A 17,335-nucleotide genomic window follows, 5' to 3' on the forward strand; every position below is an offset into this window, starting at 1 on the left:
AGGAGTGAGCGGAGAGAAAGTTCTTTCTGTAATGTGAACGGAGCCAATGATGAAGATTATATATTCATACTCATTGTCTTCAATCCCCTGATCTCCGACCCTGTACCCTAATCCACCCCACTTGATATATATACACACATTGTCCCCTAGTCTTCGACGCTAGTTAGTAAATAAATAAAAAATATATATATATATATATATATATTCTAAATGTCTGAAACTATATTATAATATTGAAATATGAATTTTAGAAATTATGTTTAACTTTATATTATTTTGAATAAAATGTTTTTTTTTATTTTTATAAATGAAGTCAATTCAATAAAAAATTCTTAAATTAAAATTTTGAATAAAGTTTATTTTTAAAATAAATTAAAAAAAAAATAAAAAAAAATTAGTCAATATATAAAAATATTTTGTTTATTATCATATAAAAAAATGAAGAATTACTCTGACAAAGCATCCAAATTTATCATTATCATTAGTATTATATTTCAAAAATATTCATATTATCATTAGTATTATATTTCAAAAATATTCATAAAATTTTAAAAGTAGCATTAACATCCTTTATCGTTATAATTTTTGTTTTCAGTATATTCCTTGTATATATTTTCCATCCATAGTGCATATTTACAACATTTTCCATCCAATTACGTTAATAATAGGTCAAATTTTGAGACCGTCAAAATTTTAGGTAGAAGAAACCCGAAACTTGCTTGAAATGACTTTCTAACAGCTTAAAAACACCTATTTTCTCACCGGGTCATGATCGATCAAAAGAAAATCACTTACGAACATATCATTTTGACTAAAATCACTCCCAAACCTGCCATGAACCTACGGGAGGGCACGACGAAAGGAGCGATAAAAGAGAGATTTTTCATTATTTTCTTTTGACGTTAAAGTTGTGTGCTTGGAACAAAGCCAAAGCAAAGTGAAGGGTTTGTTCAAAATATGGAATAATAATAATAATAATAATAATAATAATAATAATAATAATAATAATAATAATAATAATAAAATTATATACAGAGGAGGAGGTTAAGCCATTTTTTTGAGATGGAAATGACAGAGAACAGAGAGTAAAATATGTGCACATGGAAGTGTTGGGAAAAAAAGAACAATTTTTGCTTATCTGGACATTTGGAGGATGCCACGTCAGCTGATGTTGAAGTACCTGGGATCTTCTGGAAAATGGTATTCCACCTTCAACTGTCATTACAGAGTTCCAAGAAATCAGGGAAAAGTGAAGAACACTTTCAGTAGAAGCCATGGTTAACTCATGAACATGGTTAACTCATGAACATGATGAATAGAGAGCTTTAGATGCATATAAAATCACTACAACAAGCTCATTACCCAGCAGATTCAACCACAAAAATCACCGGCAATTAACATTAAAAGTAGCTGAGGTTTCCTACCCATTACTCAAGCCCACCGCTAGTAGATATTGTCCATTTTGGCCCGTTACGTATTGGTGTCAGCCTCACGGTTTTAAAACGCGTCTGTTGGGTGGAGGTTTCCACACCCTTATAAAGAATGCTTCGTCCGTTACGTATTGGTGTCAGCCTCACGGTTTTAAAACGCGTCTGTTGGGTGGAGGTTTCCACGCCCTTATAAAGAATGCTTCGTTACCCTCCCCAACCGATGTGGGATCTCACCACCCACCCCCCTTGGGGGCCCAGTGTCCTCACTGGTAAACTGCCTGATGTCTAGCTCTAATGGTATCAAAACCTGGGCGGTGGGGCAATGAGGACGTTGGGACCCCAAGAAGGGTGGATTGTGAAATCCCACATCAATTGAGGAGGGTAACGAAGCATTCTTTATAAGGGTGTGGAAACCTCTATCTAACAAACGCGTTTTGAAACCGTGAGGCCGACACCAATATGTAATGGGCCAAAGCAGACAATATATGCTAACGGTGAGTTTGGAGTGGTTACACAATCAGTTTGAATCCATGTGTGTGTGTGCGTGTGTGTGTGTCTATGCAAGACGACGTACATAAATGGCGGGAGGAAGAAAAACAAGGCTTTATCAATGTCGAGTTTATAATCAAAAGACTACTATGGTTGAACATTACCTTGCCCTCATCGGAATCGGAATGGCGTTGAGGGAAGACGACCCTCAAGTCGTTGTAAAGATAGAACTTTCTCTTGCCATTGATATCCAAGTTAGGTGTGTTTTGCGCAGAGACATGATCGGATTTGGATTTCCGAGACGATCTAGAGGACTTTTTAGGAAATGGACAAAGGAAACGAAGGTGAAGCGCGTAGCGAAGAGCACCAGCAGTATTCTCATTGACCTTTGAACAAACATGTAACAGTTTTTTGTCAGTCCCACAGCAATTATCAGCCCAGCAACCATCCTTCTGATCAGCCCCCCTCCTCTGGCACTGGTTCTCAAGGCCTAGAGGTGCAGTATCGGTCCTTCGGTTATCGAAAATTCGCTCCGATCCATCCCCATTATCGATGAAGTCGACCACATCAGAGCTTTCACTTCGTCCACTTTCATTCCCCAACTCCTTGTGCACAGTCTTAACACCATTGGTCTCTGTTAGATTCTTGCTAACCACTTCAGTATCACCTTTTTGGGAGGCTAAAGTCGTCGTGTTGTCCACCATTTTGTTGTCGAGATCGACCTTCCCGTCTCTTGATGAAGCTGCATTGGATGAACCTAGAATAACCTTCTGGCGCATGAAGGTCTAGTTTTCGCACAAAAACACGAACATAGTTAGATAAACCATACACACAAAAGAAAGCTAGTAAGTGCCAGCTAAAATACGAACCATGACCATCTAAAAGTTGTCACATATTGCACACCACTGGTCGATAAAATGATACGTAGAAAACAAAAGTCGCTCGAGGAAAGATTCACTACCTTAGTGCCAGCAGGCATGTCGCTCAAGTCATACTTGCAGAGAAAAGTGTGCAGGGGAGTCTTCTCAGGATTGCTGAGAACCTGTCAAAAGAAAATACATAAAAATAAAAAACCTCAATGGAAAAATGAGATTATACCATGAAAATATTTGATCAGATTAGTCTCGAGAAACGAGTACTTCGATGCCAACATTCAAAAACATTATATCCCGACGAACCCAAAAACAGATTCACCCAAAACAGCAGTTCTAACACGACAAAGGGTATCATGAACAAGGCTAGATAGCAGCAACACTTGATAAGATGATGTAATGATTCAATGTTCTTAACTCAGATATCAATTAAAACCATGAAGAAGTAATAACATAATAAATTTGATGTTGTTCGAAATAACCGATCGAACAAGATATGCACGGAAGAAAATATTTATGAACTAATACAAATCTTCAAACAAGTCCATCCACCATTAAAACTCTCCACATTTATACTGTATAATACATGAGTAACCTTCACAAGCTCCCATATCAAGAGCTAACAAACCCGTTTTCTCGTTAACGAGCTGTCCAGTTCAAGCTAAAGAGCTAAAGCATTTTAACCAATCCACGCCCACCGCCCCCTGCCCCCCGGCACCCACAAAGAGATAGAGAGAGAGAGAGAGAGAGAAGCTGCTAAACATATAAAAGGTAATCCTAACTAGTCCTTAAATGTTGCATCGTGAAAATGAACAGCACACGAACATACAAGCATCGACCGATAAGGAAGACGATAAGTATGATAAATGGTGGATGCTATAAAAGAATATAGATCCTTCTCATATAATTAATACTCACAAATATAGTAATGATATCTAAAGAGACCAAGCAACCCACCAGTTGTATACGGCCTTTCATAGGAACCTGAAGGCGACTCTTCACCATTTGTGACTCGTCATTGCTCGAAACTAGTTTGGATTTTTGAACTCTATATTTATTTAGTAAGGAATTTTTTGCAAGATCAATGGATGCATAATATAGCAAGTACCGATCTCCATCGACACTTGTTACTGAAAATGGAAGCTTTTGGGACTGTGGTGAGAAGTTCCCTCCCGTTATGCTTAGTACAGCTAGAAAACCGTCGATTTTCTGCGCATAGAACACGTAAGTAACAAATAACCAAGTCAAGAACATGGCAAAGATCATTCAGGACTGGCATTGTGCAAAAGAATACTAACCTGACAAAGTTTCCCAGATAAGAATCGACCAGATAATAACGACTCCTCAAACGAACCAACCAACGATCTCCTAACCGGGAGTCCACTCAAACTTCTAACGAAGCGCAAGCTGTGGGAAGTAGGGGCTGAATCCTGAGACATAATCCAACGTGCGCTCTTGGAATGTTCCAAGGAGGACGGTCGAAACTCTTTCTCTAATATAACATCTTCAAATGATTTGGTTTCGTCTTCATCAGAGGCAAATAAAATATGCGAGTCCGAACCACCGATTGGTTTTTCGATATCGCCGAGAAGTGAATGATAACCAAAATTCTCTTTCTTGACGTTTCGGAATCGTCCTGCTTTTTTCATTCTCTCTGAAATTTTTGGGCCAAGAGGTGACAGAGAAAGTGGTATCACAGACACCATCTCAGGAGATTGAACTTCAGAATCCACATGGGTTCTTATTCTACTCAACTTACTGAGTTCATCATGTACTGGACAAGATAAAATCTCATCTTGAACAAGGGATTTCTTGTTTTCTAGCAGAGGACCATCACTTAAAACAATTGATTTCACAACACCACTGTCATACAACATTTTCTTCTGTTGCAATAAACCCGTTAGAGACCGAGTTCGAAGGGTAGAATCATTTTTGCTTCCAACGTTAGCTTTCTTAAAATCATGAGCTGCAGAAGTTCGAAGATTGTCAGATAAAGATGCATCGGTTCGGATACTTCTACTACCAATGTCCAAAGAATCACCCTTAAATTGGTCTGGAAAAAGCATGCTACTCAACGGAGATAACAGCCGCTTTCTAACAGCTGAACCACTGAATTCAGTTTCATTGATCCTAATATCGACTTTGCCTTCATCATTTCTCGAACTAGTTTCCCCCGACACAAATCCCACTATCCTAGAAACAGGTTTATGGCTCTCTCGTCCACATTTAGAGTTAAACCTGCAACCATCATCCATAGAGCCAATTTTCTGACCATGATAATTGGGTGAACTTTCCAATCCGCCACCAACCTTAGCCGAGTTCTCGTGAAAATTCGGAAGCTCCATAAAGAAGTTCCTCTCAGAATCTCCAGAAGACGAGCATGGTGAACTCCCAGCACACCTGCTCAAGCCTCCATTACAGATTCCAGCTAAATTACAGGAGCTCACATCATTAAAACGTGGAGGGCTCTGCAGAAACATGCTCAACGAGACTGCTGGTACCTCCTCAGCTGTTCCACTTACAGGAACTTGCGGTAAGCCCATGATCAATGTTCCCAGAAACTAACTCGTGTATTTCGAATAGGATTCGACTCCAGTTCCGTTATCTATTTTTAATACATATATAGTTTAAGAGTATGATTCAAGAGAGCTTTGAATTCCCCTCTGTTGCTATTGGATATCAAATACCAGCACCTCTACCAAGGTTTCTACTGGATAATCTTCTAATACTCTCTACCCTATAGCACTATGATCATAAATTCTTAATTATCTATGCTTGTTTGTACCCTGACAAAAGAAGAACAATAAAAAGATAGCAATTCCAAAATCTAAAGGTAAGCCAATGCTATGTATCTTCCAAATGCATCCATGATTTAGCCATACCCTCTTCCTTGCCCATGGAGTTTTTCATGAAGAAAATCAAGCAGATGAGGGATATCCAAAGATCACAATGAGCAAATTTCTTCTGACCTCCATTCAAATGAACATCCAAAGACACACAATTCCTCATTGCCAATCGAACGAATGAACACACCTGAAAACGATATGAACAACGATTAGTCCTTGCATTTCTAAATGCCTGGTATGGATCCAATTCCATTAAAATTATATATTTCAGCACAACTTTTTCCATTACTCTTCATGATATGATCTACTGGAGTTGTATGTATCCCAAATGGATGAATGTGGGGGAAATGCAGAATCCGCTAGATATGAACACAATGGAAGAACGAAGAACGGTATCGAAATTAACAATACATAAAGTACAGATTCTTTACATTCACAACCCCTCTATAAGACTAGAATAACGCATTTCTTGAGCAAAGATCTGGCAGAGATTGTTCATCTTGTAAACAAACACCAATCCAAAATGCAGAATCGAAGTTCTAAAACGTTCAAACAGGAAGAAAAGTTGCTTGTACGATACCCACAACACATTCAACGCAATTGCATTACATTTAGGTCACCATCCACAGCAAGCAACTGGTTCTTAATTGTTAATCCATATGTCATCTTTTGAAGTCATTTCATTCTTCAGTGATTAAAACAAGCAATAAAACAGATTTCCATTAAAAAAAATTAAAAAAAAAAAAAACTAAAAAGTCTAAAACCACAGCTCGCTTCTCCAGCAGCACACAGAAATGACCAAAGAAAAGCTAAAATCAGAGCTAGAGAAAGCTCGATCATCCAAAATCAAGAACAGAATCAAAGGTCGCATGTGTTTAGTGAGTGAAATCAAGAACAAAACATCCCGATTAAAGGACGCACCAATTAGCCGTCGGGTGAAAGAATCCGGGGGAAAAATCATTTCCAAACAAGAAGTCTAGAGCAGCAGATCGAGAATCCGAAACATTCAACGATTAAAGAGAAAATAATCAAAAGAGGGAAGTTGTTTATCATTAGAAGAAGAAGATGAAGATGAAGAAGAAGAAGTGGGTAATGGAAATGGAAAAATGGGTATTAGAGGAAAGCAAGTGTGTGTAAAGCTTGGCTCTCCCATGGCCTTTGGTTTATACTCCCAAATTACACCATCGTCATCTCATCACCCCATCATCGCCCCATCCCCAAACCTTCCCACCGCCATTTCTTAGGCTCTAATTTCATTGCAAATGCCATCTCTCTCTCTCTCTCTCTCTCTCTCTCTCTCTCTCTCTTCCCCCTTGTCTTAAATAAATTTTTGTATTAAAAATATTTTTAAATTTTAAATTTTTTTAATAATACCCTTCAAACTCATTAAAAAAATATATATATATATATTCAAAAATATTCTTATCGTCTTTAGACTAAATTACCATTATACCCTTAAAATTTTTAAAAATATTTTAAAAAATACTGAAATTTTTAAATTTTCATTAATACCTTATTTGAAAATGTTAAAAAAACTAAACCTAAGTTTTTTTAGTTTTTGTTTATTAAATGAGTTAATTTCTTTTTTAAAAAAAAAAATATTTAATAAGTTTATGATTTAATAAAAATAAAATTAAAAGTTCATAAATTTATTAAATATAAAATTATACGTTTATTTAAGTATTAGACATTATATTAATTAATAAATAAAAATCAATATTTTTAAATTAAATTTTTTTTTTAATAATACCCTTCAAACTCATTCAAAAAATTCAAAAATATTCTTATCGTCTTTTAGAGGTAAATTACGATTATACCCTTATAATTTTTTAAAATATTTAAAAATATACTTTAACATTTAAAATTTCATTGGTTGAAGTTGATTAATATTTTTAAAGAATTTTTTAGAGATATTTCATAAATTTATTAAATATAAAATTAAAAGTCGAGAGAATTATTAAATATTTTTTTAAAGTATTAGACATTATATTAATTAACAAATAAAAATATTCTTATCGTTTTAGAAGTAAATTACCATTATACCCTTGATTTTTTTTTAAAATATTTAAAAAAATACTTACTTTTAAAATTTTATTCATATTCTTACATTTTCTTAATTTTTGTTTCATTAATATTTCTAAACTTTTAGATAAATAAATTTTTAGAAAATTTCGGATATTTCTTAAATTTATTAAATATAAAATTAAAAATTGAGATAATTATTAAATATTTTTTAAAGTATTTAGACATTATATTAATTAATTAATAAAATTCAATATTTGACATTAATACAATTAGATAAAATGTTGTTGATGGGTCGGAAAAATTTTAAAAATGTAAAATATCAACAATTGGTTAAGATATATATTTTATACAAAGGGTCAAACATTTAAATATATACTTCGAACTAATAAAAGATATAATAATATTTATTTAATATTTTATTTAATTTAACAACACGTCCGGTGAAGTTTAAGTTTAAAATATATATGTTTTATTATATAATTTTAATTATTAATAAAATTTGACGTGAAATAAGTATAGTTGATTAAGACGTTCTCGATCGAATCGTCCCATCTTTAAATTTAAAAGAGATTAATAATACTATAATATTTTATAAATAGACTTAAAAAAAAGTAATCTTAGTATTTTTCAATAAATTTGGATTTAGGAATTTTTTATATTTTAGGGTTGGACGGACTTTTTCGAAAACCAAATATTCAGGTCGATTCATAGGTTGATATTTTTTATCGGGTCAACCCGACCAATCTGAAAAACAGGATTACAACCTAACTCAACATTACTTTTAAGATTATTACGAATGCTAATAGTATTCGACGTTTGTAACCGATGTTTATGATGCGTTGTGACTTGCGAATGTTAACGGTGGATAACTATAATTTTTTTAATAATTAAAAAATAATAATTCCACAACTCAACTGAATCTAATAAATTCAAGTTGGGTTGGATTGTGAATTCTATTCGGGTTGTTTGGGTCATCAATCCAACCAATTCAAAATTTGATTTGGTCCAAAAAAAATTTCTGACCTAAATCATATACGCCATTATAAATTTTCTATCTGTTCAAATAACGGACACGAAAGACGTGCCCTGTAAACTATAAATTTTGAATGTCGTTGTCGAGAATTTAATTCAATCCAAATCAAATTTATAGGTGGATTATTATTTTCTCAATTGATGGTTATTAATTTCTTATAATTAAGAAGATATGTCACGTACATCCATTACTTTAATAAGGGTGTTTTATGATCTGAGAAACCCATTACTATCCGGTTAGAACCACAGAGAAACGGGGTTTAATTAGATTTTTTTTTTTTTTTGGTTTGGTTGGGTTGGATTTTTAGAAAATAAAAAAAATGGACAATTCCCGGGTTTAGATTTTAATTTGGTCAGGTGAACCCGACGACCCCGAAAATAAGGTTACAACCTTACCTAATCATGTCTCATCCTACTTTTAAGATTATTAAAATATTAAAAATATTTAAACTTTGTAATGGGTATTAGTGATGCATTGAAACTTGTGAATGTATAATATTTGAATTTTATGGGACATTATTGATTAATGTAATAAGTATTGCAGAATTATATATTTTTTTTTAAAATAATTTTAAAAAAACTACTAGAAATTCTAATCTAAACCTAACCCGAAAATAGAAGATTGGGTTGAGTTGGGTTGAGTTGTGACCAATAAAACAATTAAAACATGCACTCTACACGCATCTACGATGTAGGGTAAGGATGAAGAAGTTTTCTCGACCTTATTCATGTCTCTACCACCAGTTTCAATCTCTATCTTCATAAAAAATTGTGTTTTACTAACTTAATTTGTTTTTAAAATTTAATATTGCAGTATAGTATTCAACTGTGATATCCTACATTGGTTTGGGAGGAGAACAGAACACCTTTAAGTGTGGAAACCTTCTCCTAGTAGACGCGTTTAAAAGTCTTGAGGGGAAGCCCGAAAAGAAAAGCCCAAAGAGGACAATATCTGCTAACGATGGATCTGTGTAGTTACAAATAGTATCAGAGCTAGACACCAGACTATGTGCCAGCGAGAAGGCTGTTCCCCGAAGGGGGTAGACACGAAGCGATGTGTTAGTAAAGACGCTGGCCCCAAAAGGGGGTGGATTGTGATGTCCCACATTGGTTGGTGAGGAGAACAAAATACCCTTTATAAGGGCGTAGAAACCTTCTCCTAAGAGACGAGTTTTAAACCCTTGAGTTGAAGCCTAAAAGAAAAAACCCAAATAAGACAAACCCTTGAGGGGAAGCCTAAAAGTAAAAACCCAAATAAGACAATATCTGCTAATTGTGGATCTGGGTCGTTACAAGTAGTATCAGAGGGAAGATTGTGTGCCAGCGAGAAGGCTGTTCGCCAAAGGGGGTAGACGTGAAGTAGACGTTGGGCCCCAAAAGGGGGTGGATTGTGGTCCCACATTGGTTGGGGAGGAGAACAAAATATCATTTAGAAGGGTGTGAAAATCTTCCCCTATCTGCTAGCCATTATTAGAATACTTAGAAGCATGAAGCAAGATAGCAGAGCAGGACGGGTGCGGATATAGGTGAAACAGGAATGGGGAATATAATTTTCGTCATCGGTCATGTTTGATTAATAATGAGAAATCTCCTCCCGCTCCCTCTCTCATTCTCAATTTAAAACGGTTTCCTTCTCCAAACCCCAAAGGCCCCAATCTTGACTCGCAGTACAATTGTACGTCATTTACTCTCACTTTCGAATAAGTCAACCAACTAGAATTTGGATCGACATTTATACTATAACTCCGGGTTGAAGCTCACGAGTATTGAATACAAGGTTAATAATTTTCCACCATGATGTATGGACATGTGACAAGGAGCAAGACAATGTCATCCACTTGTGATATTTGACATGTCCTAACCCGTAAGTAAGTTCAAAAGCTGTGGCTGTGGCTGTGGCTGTGCCCTAATAATGCCTTTGTCTATCCATTATACTGCTCCTCTTTCTTTTTCACGCAACAAAAAGCTGCCGCCGCCTGGCCTTTCCACAGTCCGTTTGGCTTCTTTTAATGCAAATGGCTCTCTCATGGCCTATTTATGTGCTTTGTCTTCATCTTATAGTGTCCTATTGCACACACACAACATGAATTTTTAACTAGGACTATACTGTTAAATTCACCCCTTTCTACTTCAATTGGATTCGTACCGCAATTTCGTCTTTGATTTGGGGTCCGACTCTTCTTGTACCTGCGTAAAACTTTCACTTTCATCTCGTTTCTCCTGTTTTTTTACCTAGAATAATTGACTTTAACATAATATTGTCAGGTTAGTAAAACATGTCTTATTATGTTCAAACTCTAGAAATCAAATTGAAACTCTGTCTATATCATAATAGAGATGTTCGTGAAGTAGGACACGAACAAGAATGACTTCTCCATCCCCATCTTTGCCAAAATTATCTCAAAGAGATTCGTGGAGAATATGTTCTCGTATAAAATTAGTCTTCGTTTACCTGTAATAATAAAAAAACTCAAAATTTTGAAGAAAATAGTTATCAAAGAGATGGAGGGATCCATTTAGTTACAAGAAAATTTTCCCTACCCATATATATATCAAATCGTTTTAACCTAATTTTTATCACATATACGATAATTTATCTAATTTACCATATAATTCCCATGATTTTGATTCACTAATCTAATGAATCATATGTACTACACACGATTTTCTAAGTAAGAAAGACATTCCATGAAAATTTTTGCCCTCTATTTACATTCGGTAAAGAAAGAAAGAAAAGGTCCCCTCTATTCCCTTTCAACTTAGTCGGAAAATTCATTCTACTTAATCAAGAAATCACGTGATGTCCCACATTGTTGGGGAGGAGAACAAACCACAATTTATAAGGGTGTGAAAATCTTTCTCTAGCAGACGCGTTTTAAAGCCTTGAGAGGAAGCTTGAAAGGGAAAGCCCAAAGAGGACAATATCTGCTAGCGGTGGATTTTGGGCGTTACAAATGGTATCAGAGCCAGGTTACCGGACGATGTGCCAGCCTTCTCGTTGTTCTCCGAAGGGGGGGTAGACACGAGGCGGTGTGCCTGTAAGGACGCTAGGCCCCAAAGGGAGGTGGATTTGGGGGCGGTCCCACATCGATGGAAGGAAGTAAAGAGTGCCAGCGAGAACGCTGGGCCCCGAAGGGGGGTGGATTGTGATGTCTCACGTTGGTTGGGGAGGAGAACAAACCACCATTTATAAGGGTGTGAAAACCTTCCCCTAGTAGACGCATTTTAAAGCCTTGAGGGGAAGCCCGAAAGGGAAACCCAAAGTGGACAATATCTGCTAGCAGTGAATCTGGGGTGAGGGGAAGCCCGAAAGGGAAAACCCAAAGTGGACAATATCTGCTAGCAGTGGATCTGGGGTGAGGGGAAATCCAAAAGAGAAAGCCCAAAGAGGACAATACATACTAGCAATGGATCTGGGGTGAGGGGAAGCCCGAAAGGGAAAGTCCAAAGAGAACAATACCTGCTAGCGGTAATCATCAGGTAAACATGTTCCATTTTCAAATGAATCATAAGTAAGATACGATTTTCGAGTCAGTGCACTAGTTTGGACTTCTAAATTTTTTTCTGTAAGTAGAATATTAATAAGGAGTTCGAGAAAACTGCAATGTGATAATAACGAGCATGAGAAAGGTTATTATAAATATATCCTTATCAGACCAGAATGGCTTATCCCAGATGGGTAAAAAGCTACCTGATTAGGGCTCTTGATCGTTTTATATGAACACCATAGAAGACGAGCTGCATTTTTTATTAAAAAGGTTTTGCTGCTGCTTCCATCATCTTCTTCATTCTTATCAGCTTTTCTATCTCCTTCAGAGCCTGTTACACATCCCAACATAATAAGTCATTGATGCAGTGCAACTTACTGGTTAGAGTAGCTATAACATTCCAAAATTCTCTGGGATTTGAACCAAAATAAATTTTAAGGTTGAAAGATTATAAATCATAGTCTACTAGTATTCCATGCTTTATTTAAACCAAGTGAAAACAATAACAAAATAGTTTCTAAAAAATTATTCTTGTATTTTTGAATTTGGTTAACAATTCAAATGTTTTCATACCAAAGATGAAAACTATGGTAATAATTAAAAGAAGCATAGTTCTCAAAAACAAAAATAAAAAAATCAAATGGTTATTTATACGAGGCTAAACATTAGGTTTATTAACTTTTAATTTTGGGTTCAATAGGTTTTTTAAATTTAAAAGTATATACTAGGTATTTGTACATTTTTTTTAATTTACAACCTATTAAACACAAAATTGAAAGCTTAAGATACTACTAGACATAAAATTCAAATTTAAAGCAAATAGACCATTTTTGTTAATGTTTTAGAAAACATATAAGACACAATATTAAAAACTCACTTCTTTTTGACATTTTTAAAATTGAATGACGTTTTAGACAAACGTAAAAGTTTAAAAACTAAATGCATAACTAACAAGATTATAGTATATAAAGCTGGAAGGTAAAACTTTTTTTCTATGAAAATTATGATTCCAATTCCGACTCGGTAATTAATGGGGGCAAGTATAAGTAGTGCAAGGATTCACACCTCCAAAGCCATGTCTTCGGTTGTAACAGCATTGAAGTCATCGTATCCTAATGTACTTGCTAGTTCTGTGAGGCATGGAAATGTTAGAAGCCAGAATATGCATGAAATCCTGGATCATATTGCAAGTGTGGGAAGGATCAGAATCACTTACTTTGGAGTGAGATTGAAGCATCAGCCGTGGCATATCCTACTTTAATTTCTTGGTATAGGGAAGTTATTTGACCCAGCACCTGAGTTATACACAAGAATAGCAAAAGGAATGAAAGATTTCTATGGTTTCAAATCATGAAAAAAAAGAAAACATCAGATTTAGAAGATTCTAGAACAATAATTTCATGAAAACATGTTGGCATAGCTGTTCTGTAACGACCCAGGTTCACCGCTAGTAGATATTATTCTCTTTGGGCTTTCCTTTTCGGGCTTTCCCTTTCGGGCTTCCTCTCGCGGCTTTAAAACGTGTTTGCTAGGGGAAGGTTTCCACTCCCTTATAAAGGGTGTTTTGTTCTCCTCCCCAACCAATGTGGGACATCACAATCCACCCCCCTTGGGGCCCAGCGTTCTCGCTGGTATTCGTTCCTTTCTCCAAGTTGATGTGGGACCCCCACCAAGTCCACCCCTTTGGGGGTCAGCGTCCTTACTGGCACATCGCCTCGTGTCTACCCCACTTTGGGGAAGGGCGAGAAGGCTGACATATCGTCCGGTGTCTGGCTCTAATACCATTTGTAACGACCCAGGCCCACAGCTAGCCGATATTGTCCTCTTTGGGCTTTCCCTTTCGGGCTTCCCCTCAAGGCTTTAAAACGCGTCTGCTAGGGGAAGGTTTCCACTCCCTTATAAAGGGTGTTTTGTTCTCCTCCCCAATAAACGTGGGGCATCACATGTTCTTTGAAAATTGTTTTTATGGATGACGTGTTGTTTTGGAAAAAATTAAATTAGTTTTCTATTCAAATTCATAACTCTGTAAATAGAAATTTTAGAAAACCACTAGTTTACAGTTCTCAAAAATGGGTTAAAGAAGGTGTAAAACTATTTCGTAAACACTTTCAAGTCCAAACAAACCCTTAATACCTCTGAATAAGATCCAGAAGTAGATATATCAAATACTGGAAGTTGCCCACGATCTTCAGCAAATTCCTCTGCTATTATCTGTAGGGGTATATCAATCCATAACGTTATGCCATGCCTCAAAAGCGCCCTGCATGTAAAATGTTCATCAAATGTCAACCTGAACATAATAATACTGAAAATTGCTTTAGGGAACTACAAAGAAAAGTTTCATGGAAAAATGGGTGCACTAAACCAGAAAAATTAAGCATTGAACATTCATACAGATTAGTAGAGCTCCGAACAGCACCATTTCCAGCACATACAACTAGTCGACCCATTGAAGATAATTGTTTTAACACTTCAGTCTGCAACAAATGGCATGTCAGGTACATGTTACTAGATTTTATAGAGAATTTAAAGAAAGTGTCTTGTTAAGCATTACCCAAGGACGTTCAATAAGTGTCCTCAAGTACATGAGCCTCAATGTTTTCACAGGCTTGATCACTAAAAAGTGAACACTCATTAACCAATCACCAGTAACCAAAAATGAAAAAGAAAAAGAAAAAGAAAAAAAAAATGTAGCTCAATAAAGATACTAGTAAACCACCAGTTTTGACCAAATAATTTCTGATCGGATCTAACAAAGTGTTAGATGAACACGACTCTCCACAATGGTATGATATTGTCCACTTTGAGCATAAGCTATCGTTGCTTTGCTTTGGGCTTCCCCAAAAGGCCTCATACCAATGGAAATAGTATTCTTTGATTATAAACCCAGGATCATTCCCTAAATTTCCAACACCTACCCTCGAACAAAGTACGCCTCCCCTTAATCGAGGCTCGACTCCTTTTCTTTTGGAGTCTTAGTCATTTTTTACTATGCCTTCGAGGCTCACAATACTTTTGTTCGACATTTGAGGATTCTATTGACATGCATGGCTTTGATACCATGTTAGATGAACACGACTCTCCACAATGGTATGATATTGTCCACTTTGAGCATAAGCTCTCATGGCTTTGCTTTGGCCTTCCCCAAAAGGCCTCATACCAATGGAGATAGTATTCTTTGATTATAAACCCATGATCATTCCCTAAATTCCCAACACAAAGCATCACCAATAAACATGAGTTAATTACCTCAGATGCCCGAAAACCATTTTCATCACTCTCCTTATAAAGTTTGGCAGCAGCCACACCACCACTAGCTTCCACAACCAAACCATCACTATATGCATTTGCATATGACATATGGAAGTTCAGAATTAGCAATGTTAGGAAGGAGAGCAATACCACATGCCAAAATGAGAAAAAAGTACCTCAAGAAGTACCTGTCAAAGTAATAATATCTCAACATATCAGCAAGGAGTTTCCCCAACTTAGTTTTTAGGGAGCTGTTGATCCCTACATGCAAAGTTTTCATACATTAGTTTGTTGTGAATATAAATTGCCCCAAAATAGAAGATCGATGCTTACCCACAAGAAAGATGGAAGTTCCTTTCAATTCAGGAGCTACATCCATTGCTTTCTTCTGAATTCAAACTCAACAGTGTAAATAAACACTTCAAGCTACAAAAAAAAATGAAGCCAACTAAAACCAATCTTAACGCACCATCACGAAACAACGCTTAAATAGAGCAAAAATTAAGAACAAAAAGGATTCTCTGAGACTTAAAACTTATGTTTCTTCCATTCTTTCTGTTCACTAACCTTCACTTCAAGAGACAGATCATCGGTAGTGGCCTTTGCCTCCACATCTAACAAAGGCCAAAATAAATCACTGAGTAAAGAGAGATGAAGCTCAAACTAGAGAATTCATCCTTTACATTCTTATTCTTAAAATGATTGGCTGAATTAGATATCAATTTAACTCCAGTCTCCAACTTCAGACAAGCGCGTTTCACTAAATTGCACAGATTTGCAGCAGTATTCGGATTAAACTAACTAAGGCTCTGTTTTATCTGTCAATCATGATTTCTAGCATACTAGAGAATCCAGTTCCAAGTGAACTAACCGACCAATGAATTGCACTATCCTAAAGCAGAGACAACATTCATAAACCAATTAACTGAATCATAGTTCACTAGAGGAAAATTCAAAAGCCATTTCTATGAATTCACCTTGGTGAAACAATAGATGTAAGCGAACTACGCAAAAAATTGTGAGAAAAAATGAAGCACAAACAGATTACAGAGTTACTTTACGGACGAAAATTAATTCAAAACTTGAACTCACTGTATGCAGTTCCGTCTGATACGAGACAAGTCGACGGCAGAGATCGACGGCGCTGAATGGCAGAAGAGTGCAGAAATCGTCGGCGCAAATGAAGGGGGAGGTTTTGATTACAACGAACTGAGAAGGGCAGGGGCAAGGCGTAGCTCGAATTCAGAGATATTGGTTGAATTTTTGGCGAGTGGATGTTGAAATGGAAATCAGTAAGCGGAGAAACGGTGGTTTTCATCGCCATGAGAAGCTCGCTGAGGACAGAAAATGCTCCACAGAAAGCACTTTATCCTTCCCAGTTCCCAGCTCCACGGTCGCCGGCCCGAGTCCATATCATTTTCCACATTAATTATTGCTGAATTAATAAAAATATTTCATTAACAAAAAAAAATAATAATAATAAATAAATAATAAATAAAAAATCAATAAATACTTTAAAAAAATACTCTTATATGAAAAATAAATAAATAAATAAATAATCATCCAATTTTAAAACTAAGCCTTTACTCTTTTATTTATATATATATATATATATATATATAAACTTTAAAAATCTTATCTTCAATATAGGGAAAATTGTCTGTTGACACCTCTCGTATTGACATAGCTAAGTTATACGACTCTCCACAATGGTATGATATTATCCACTTTGAGCATAAACGCTCATGGCTTTGCTAATGGAGATAGTATTCTTAATTTAGTGGAAGATCATGGGTTTATAAGTGAGGAATACTATGTTCATTGATATTTGGCAATTTGGTGAAACCCAAAGTAAGGCCATGAGAGCTTATATTCAGCGACGATATCATAGCCCAAAATAA

At 35.8% G+C, this 17,335-nt stretch overlaps 2 protein-coding genes across 5 annotated transcripts; both read right to left on the reverse strand.

Moving 5' to 3' along the window:
• Positions 1-1,005: 1,005 nt before the first annotated feature.
• Positions 1,006-6,934, reverse strand: LOC111792158. The gene is made up of 6 exons (XM_023673491.1): positions 6,559-6,934; positions 4,090-5,824; positions 3,749-4,000; positions 2,881-2,961; positions 2,084-2,704; positions 1,006-1,215 (listed from the first exon to the last, which is right to left on the reverse strand). The coding sequence occupies exons 2-6, from the start codon at positions 5,332-5,334 to the stop codon at positions 1,162-1,164; spliced, it is 2,253 nt and encodes a 750-aa protein (XP_023529259.1). The 5' UTR covers positions 5,335-5,824; positions 6,559-6,934; the 3' UTR covers positions 1,006-1,161.
• Positions 6,935-10,355: 3,421 nt separating this feature from the next.
• Positions 10,356-16,868, reverse strand: LOC111792163 (probable inactive shikimate kinase like 1, chloroplastic). Of its 4 annotated transcripts, XR_002814752.1 has the most exons (12): positions 16,527-16,868; positions 16,002-16,048; positions 15,768-15,822; positions 15,623-15,695; positions 15,432-15,519; positions 14,577-14,659; positions 14,316-14,442; positions 13,399-13,477; positions 13,248-13,312; positions 12,386-12,513; positions 10,841-10,881; positions 10,356-10,759 (listed from the first exon to the last, which is right to left on the reverse strand). XR_002814752.1 is itself a non-coding variant. In XM_023673498.1 (10 exons), exons 1-10 carry the CDS (start codon positions 16,756-16,758, stop codon positions 12,445-12,447), a joined length of 918 nt encoding a protein of 305 aa, XP_023529266.1. In that variant the 5' UTR covers positions 16,759-16,868; the 3' UTR covers positions 12,235-12,444. The 4 variants fall into 4 exon arrangements, 1 of the variants encoding a protein (XP_023529266.1); XR_002814750.1 differs by lacking the exons at positions 10,356-10,759; positions 10,841-10,881 and adding an exon at positions 10,918-10,939; XR_002814751.1 differs by lacking the exons at positions 10,356-10,759; positions 10,841-10,881 and adding an exon at positions 10,946-11,146.
• Between the last annotated feature and the right edge of the window lie 467 nt (positions 16,869-17,335).

Source organism: Cucurbita pepo, chromosome LG04, assembly GCF_002806865.2.
Source record: "Cucurbita pepo subsp. pepo cultivar mu-cu-16 chromosome LG04, ASM280686v2, whole genome shotgun sequence".
In the NCBI taxonomy this organism is placed as follows: Eukaryota; Viridiplantae; Streptophyta; class Magnoliopsida; order Cucurbitales; family Cucurbitaceae; genus Cucurbita; species Cucurbita pepo.

Coding starts and splice junctions, on each gene's coding strand:
- LOC111792158 (XM_023673491.1), bottom strand. CDS start 5,334: ATGGGCTTACCGCAAGTTCCTGTAAGTGGAACAGCTGAGGAGGTACCA. Junction 4,001..4,089: donor TATCTGGGAAACTTTGTCAG/GTTAGTATTCTT, acceptor TTCTATGCGCAG/AAAATCGACGGTTTTCTAGC. Junction 2,705..2,880: donor ACATGCCTGCTGGCACTAAG/GTAGTGAATCTT, acceptor TGCGAAAACTAG/ACCTTCATGCGCCAGAAGGT.
- LOC111792163 (XM_023673498.1), bottom strand. CDS start 16,758: ATGGCGATGAAAACCACCGTTTCTCCGCTTACTGATTTCCATTTCAAC. Junction 14,660..15,431: donor ATGGTTTTCGGGCATCTGAG/GTAATTAACTCA, acceptor CATTTGTTGCAG/ACTGAAGTGTTAAAACAATT. Junction 12,514..13,247: donor CCGAAGACATGGCTTTGGAG/GTGTGAATCCTT, acceptor GATGTGTAACAG/GCTCTGAAGGAGATAGAAAA.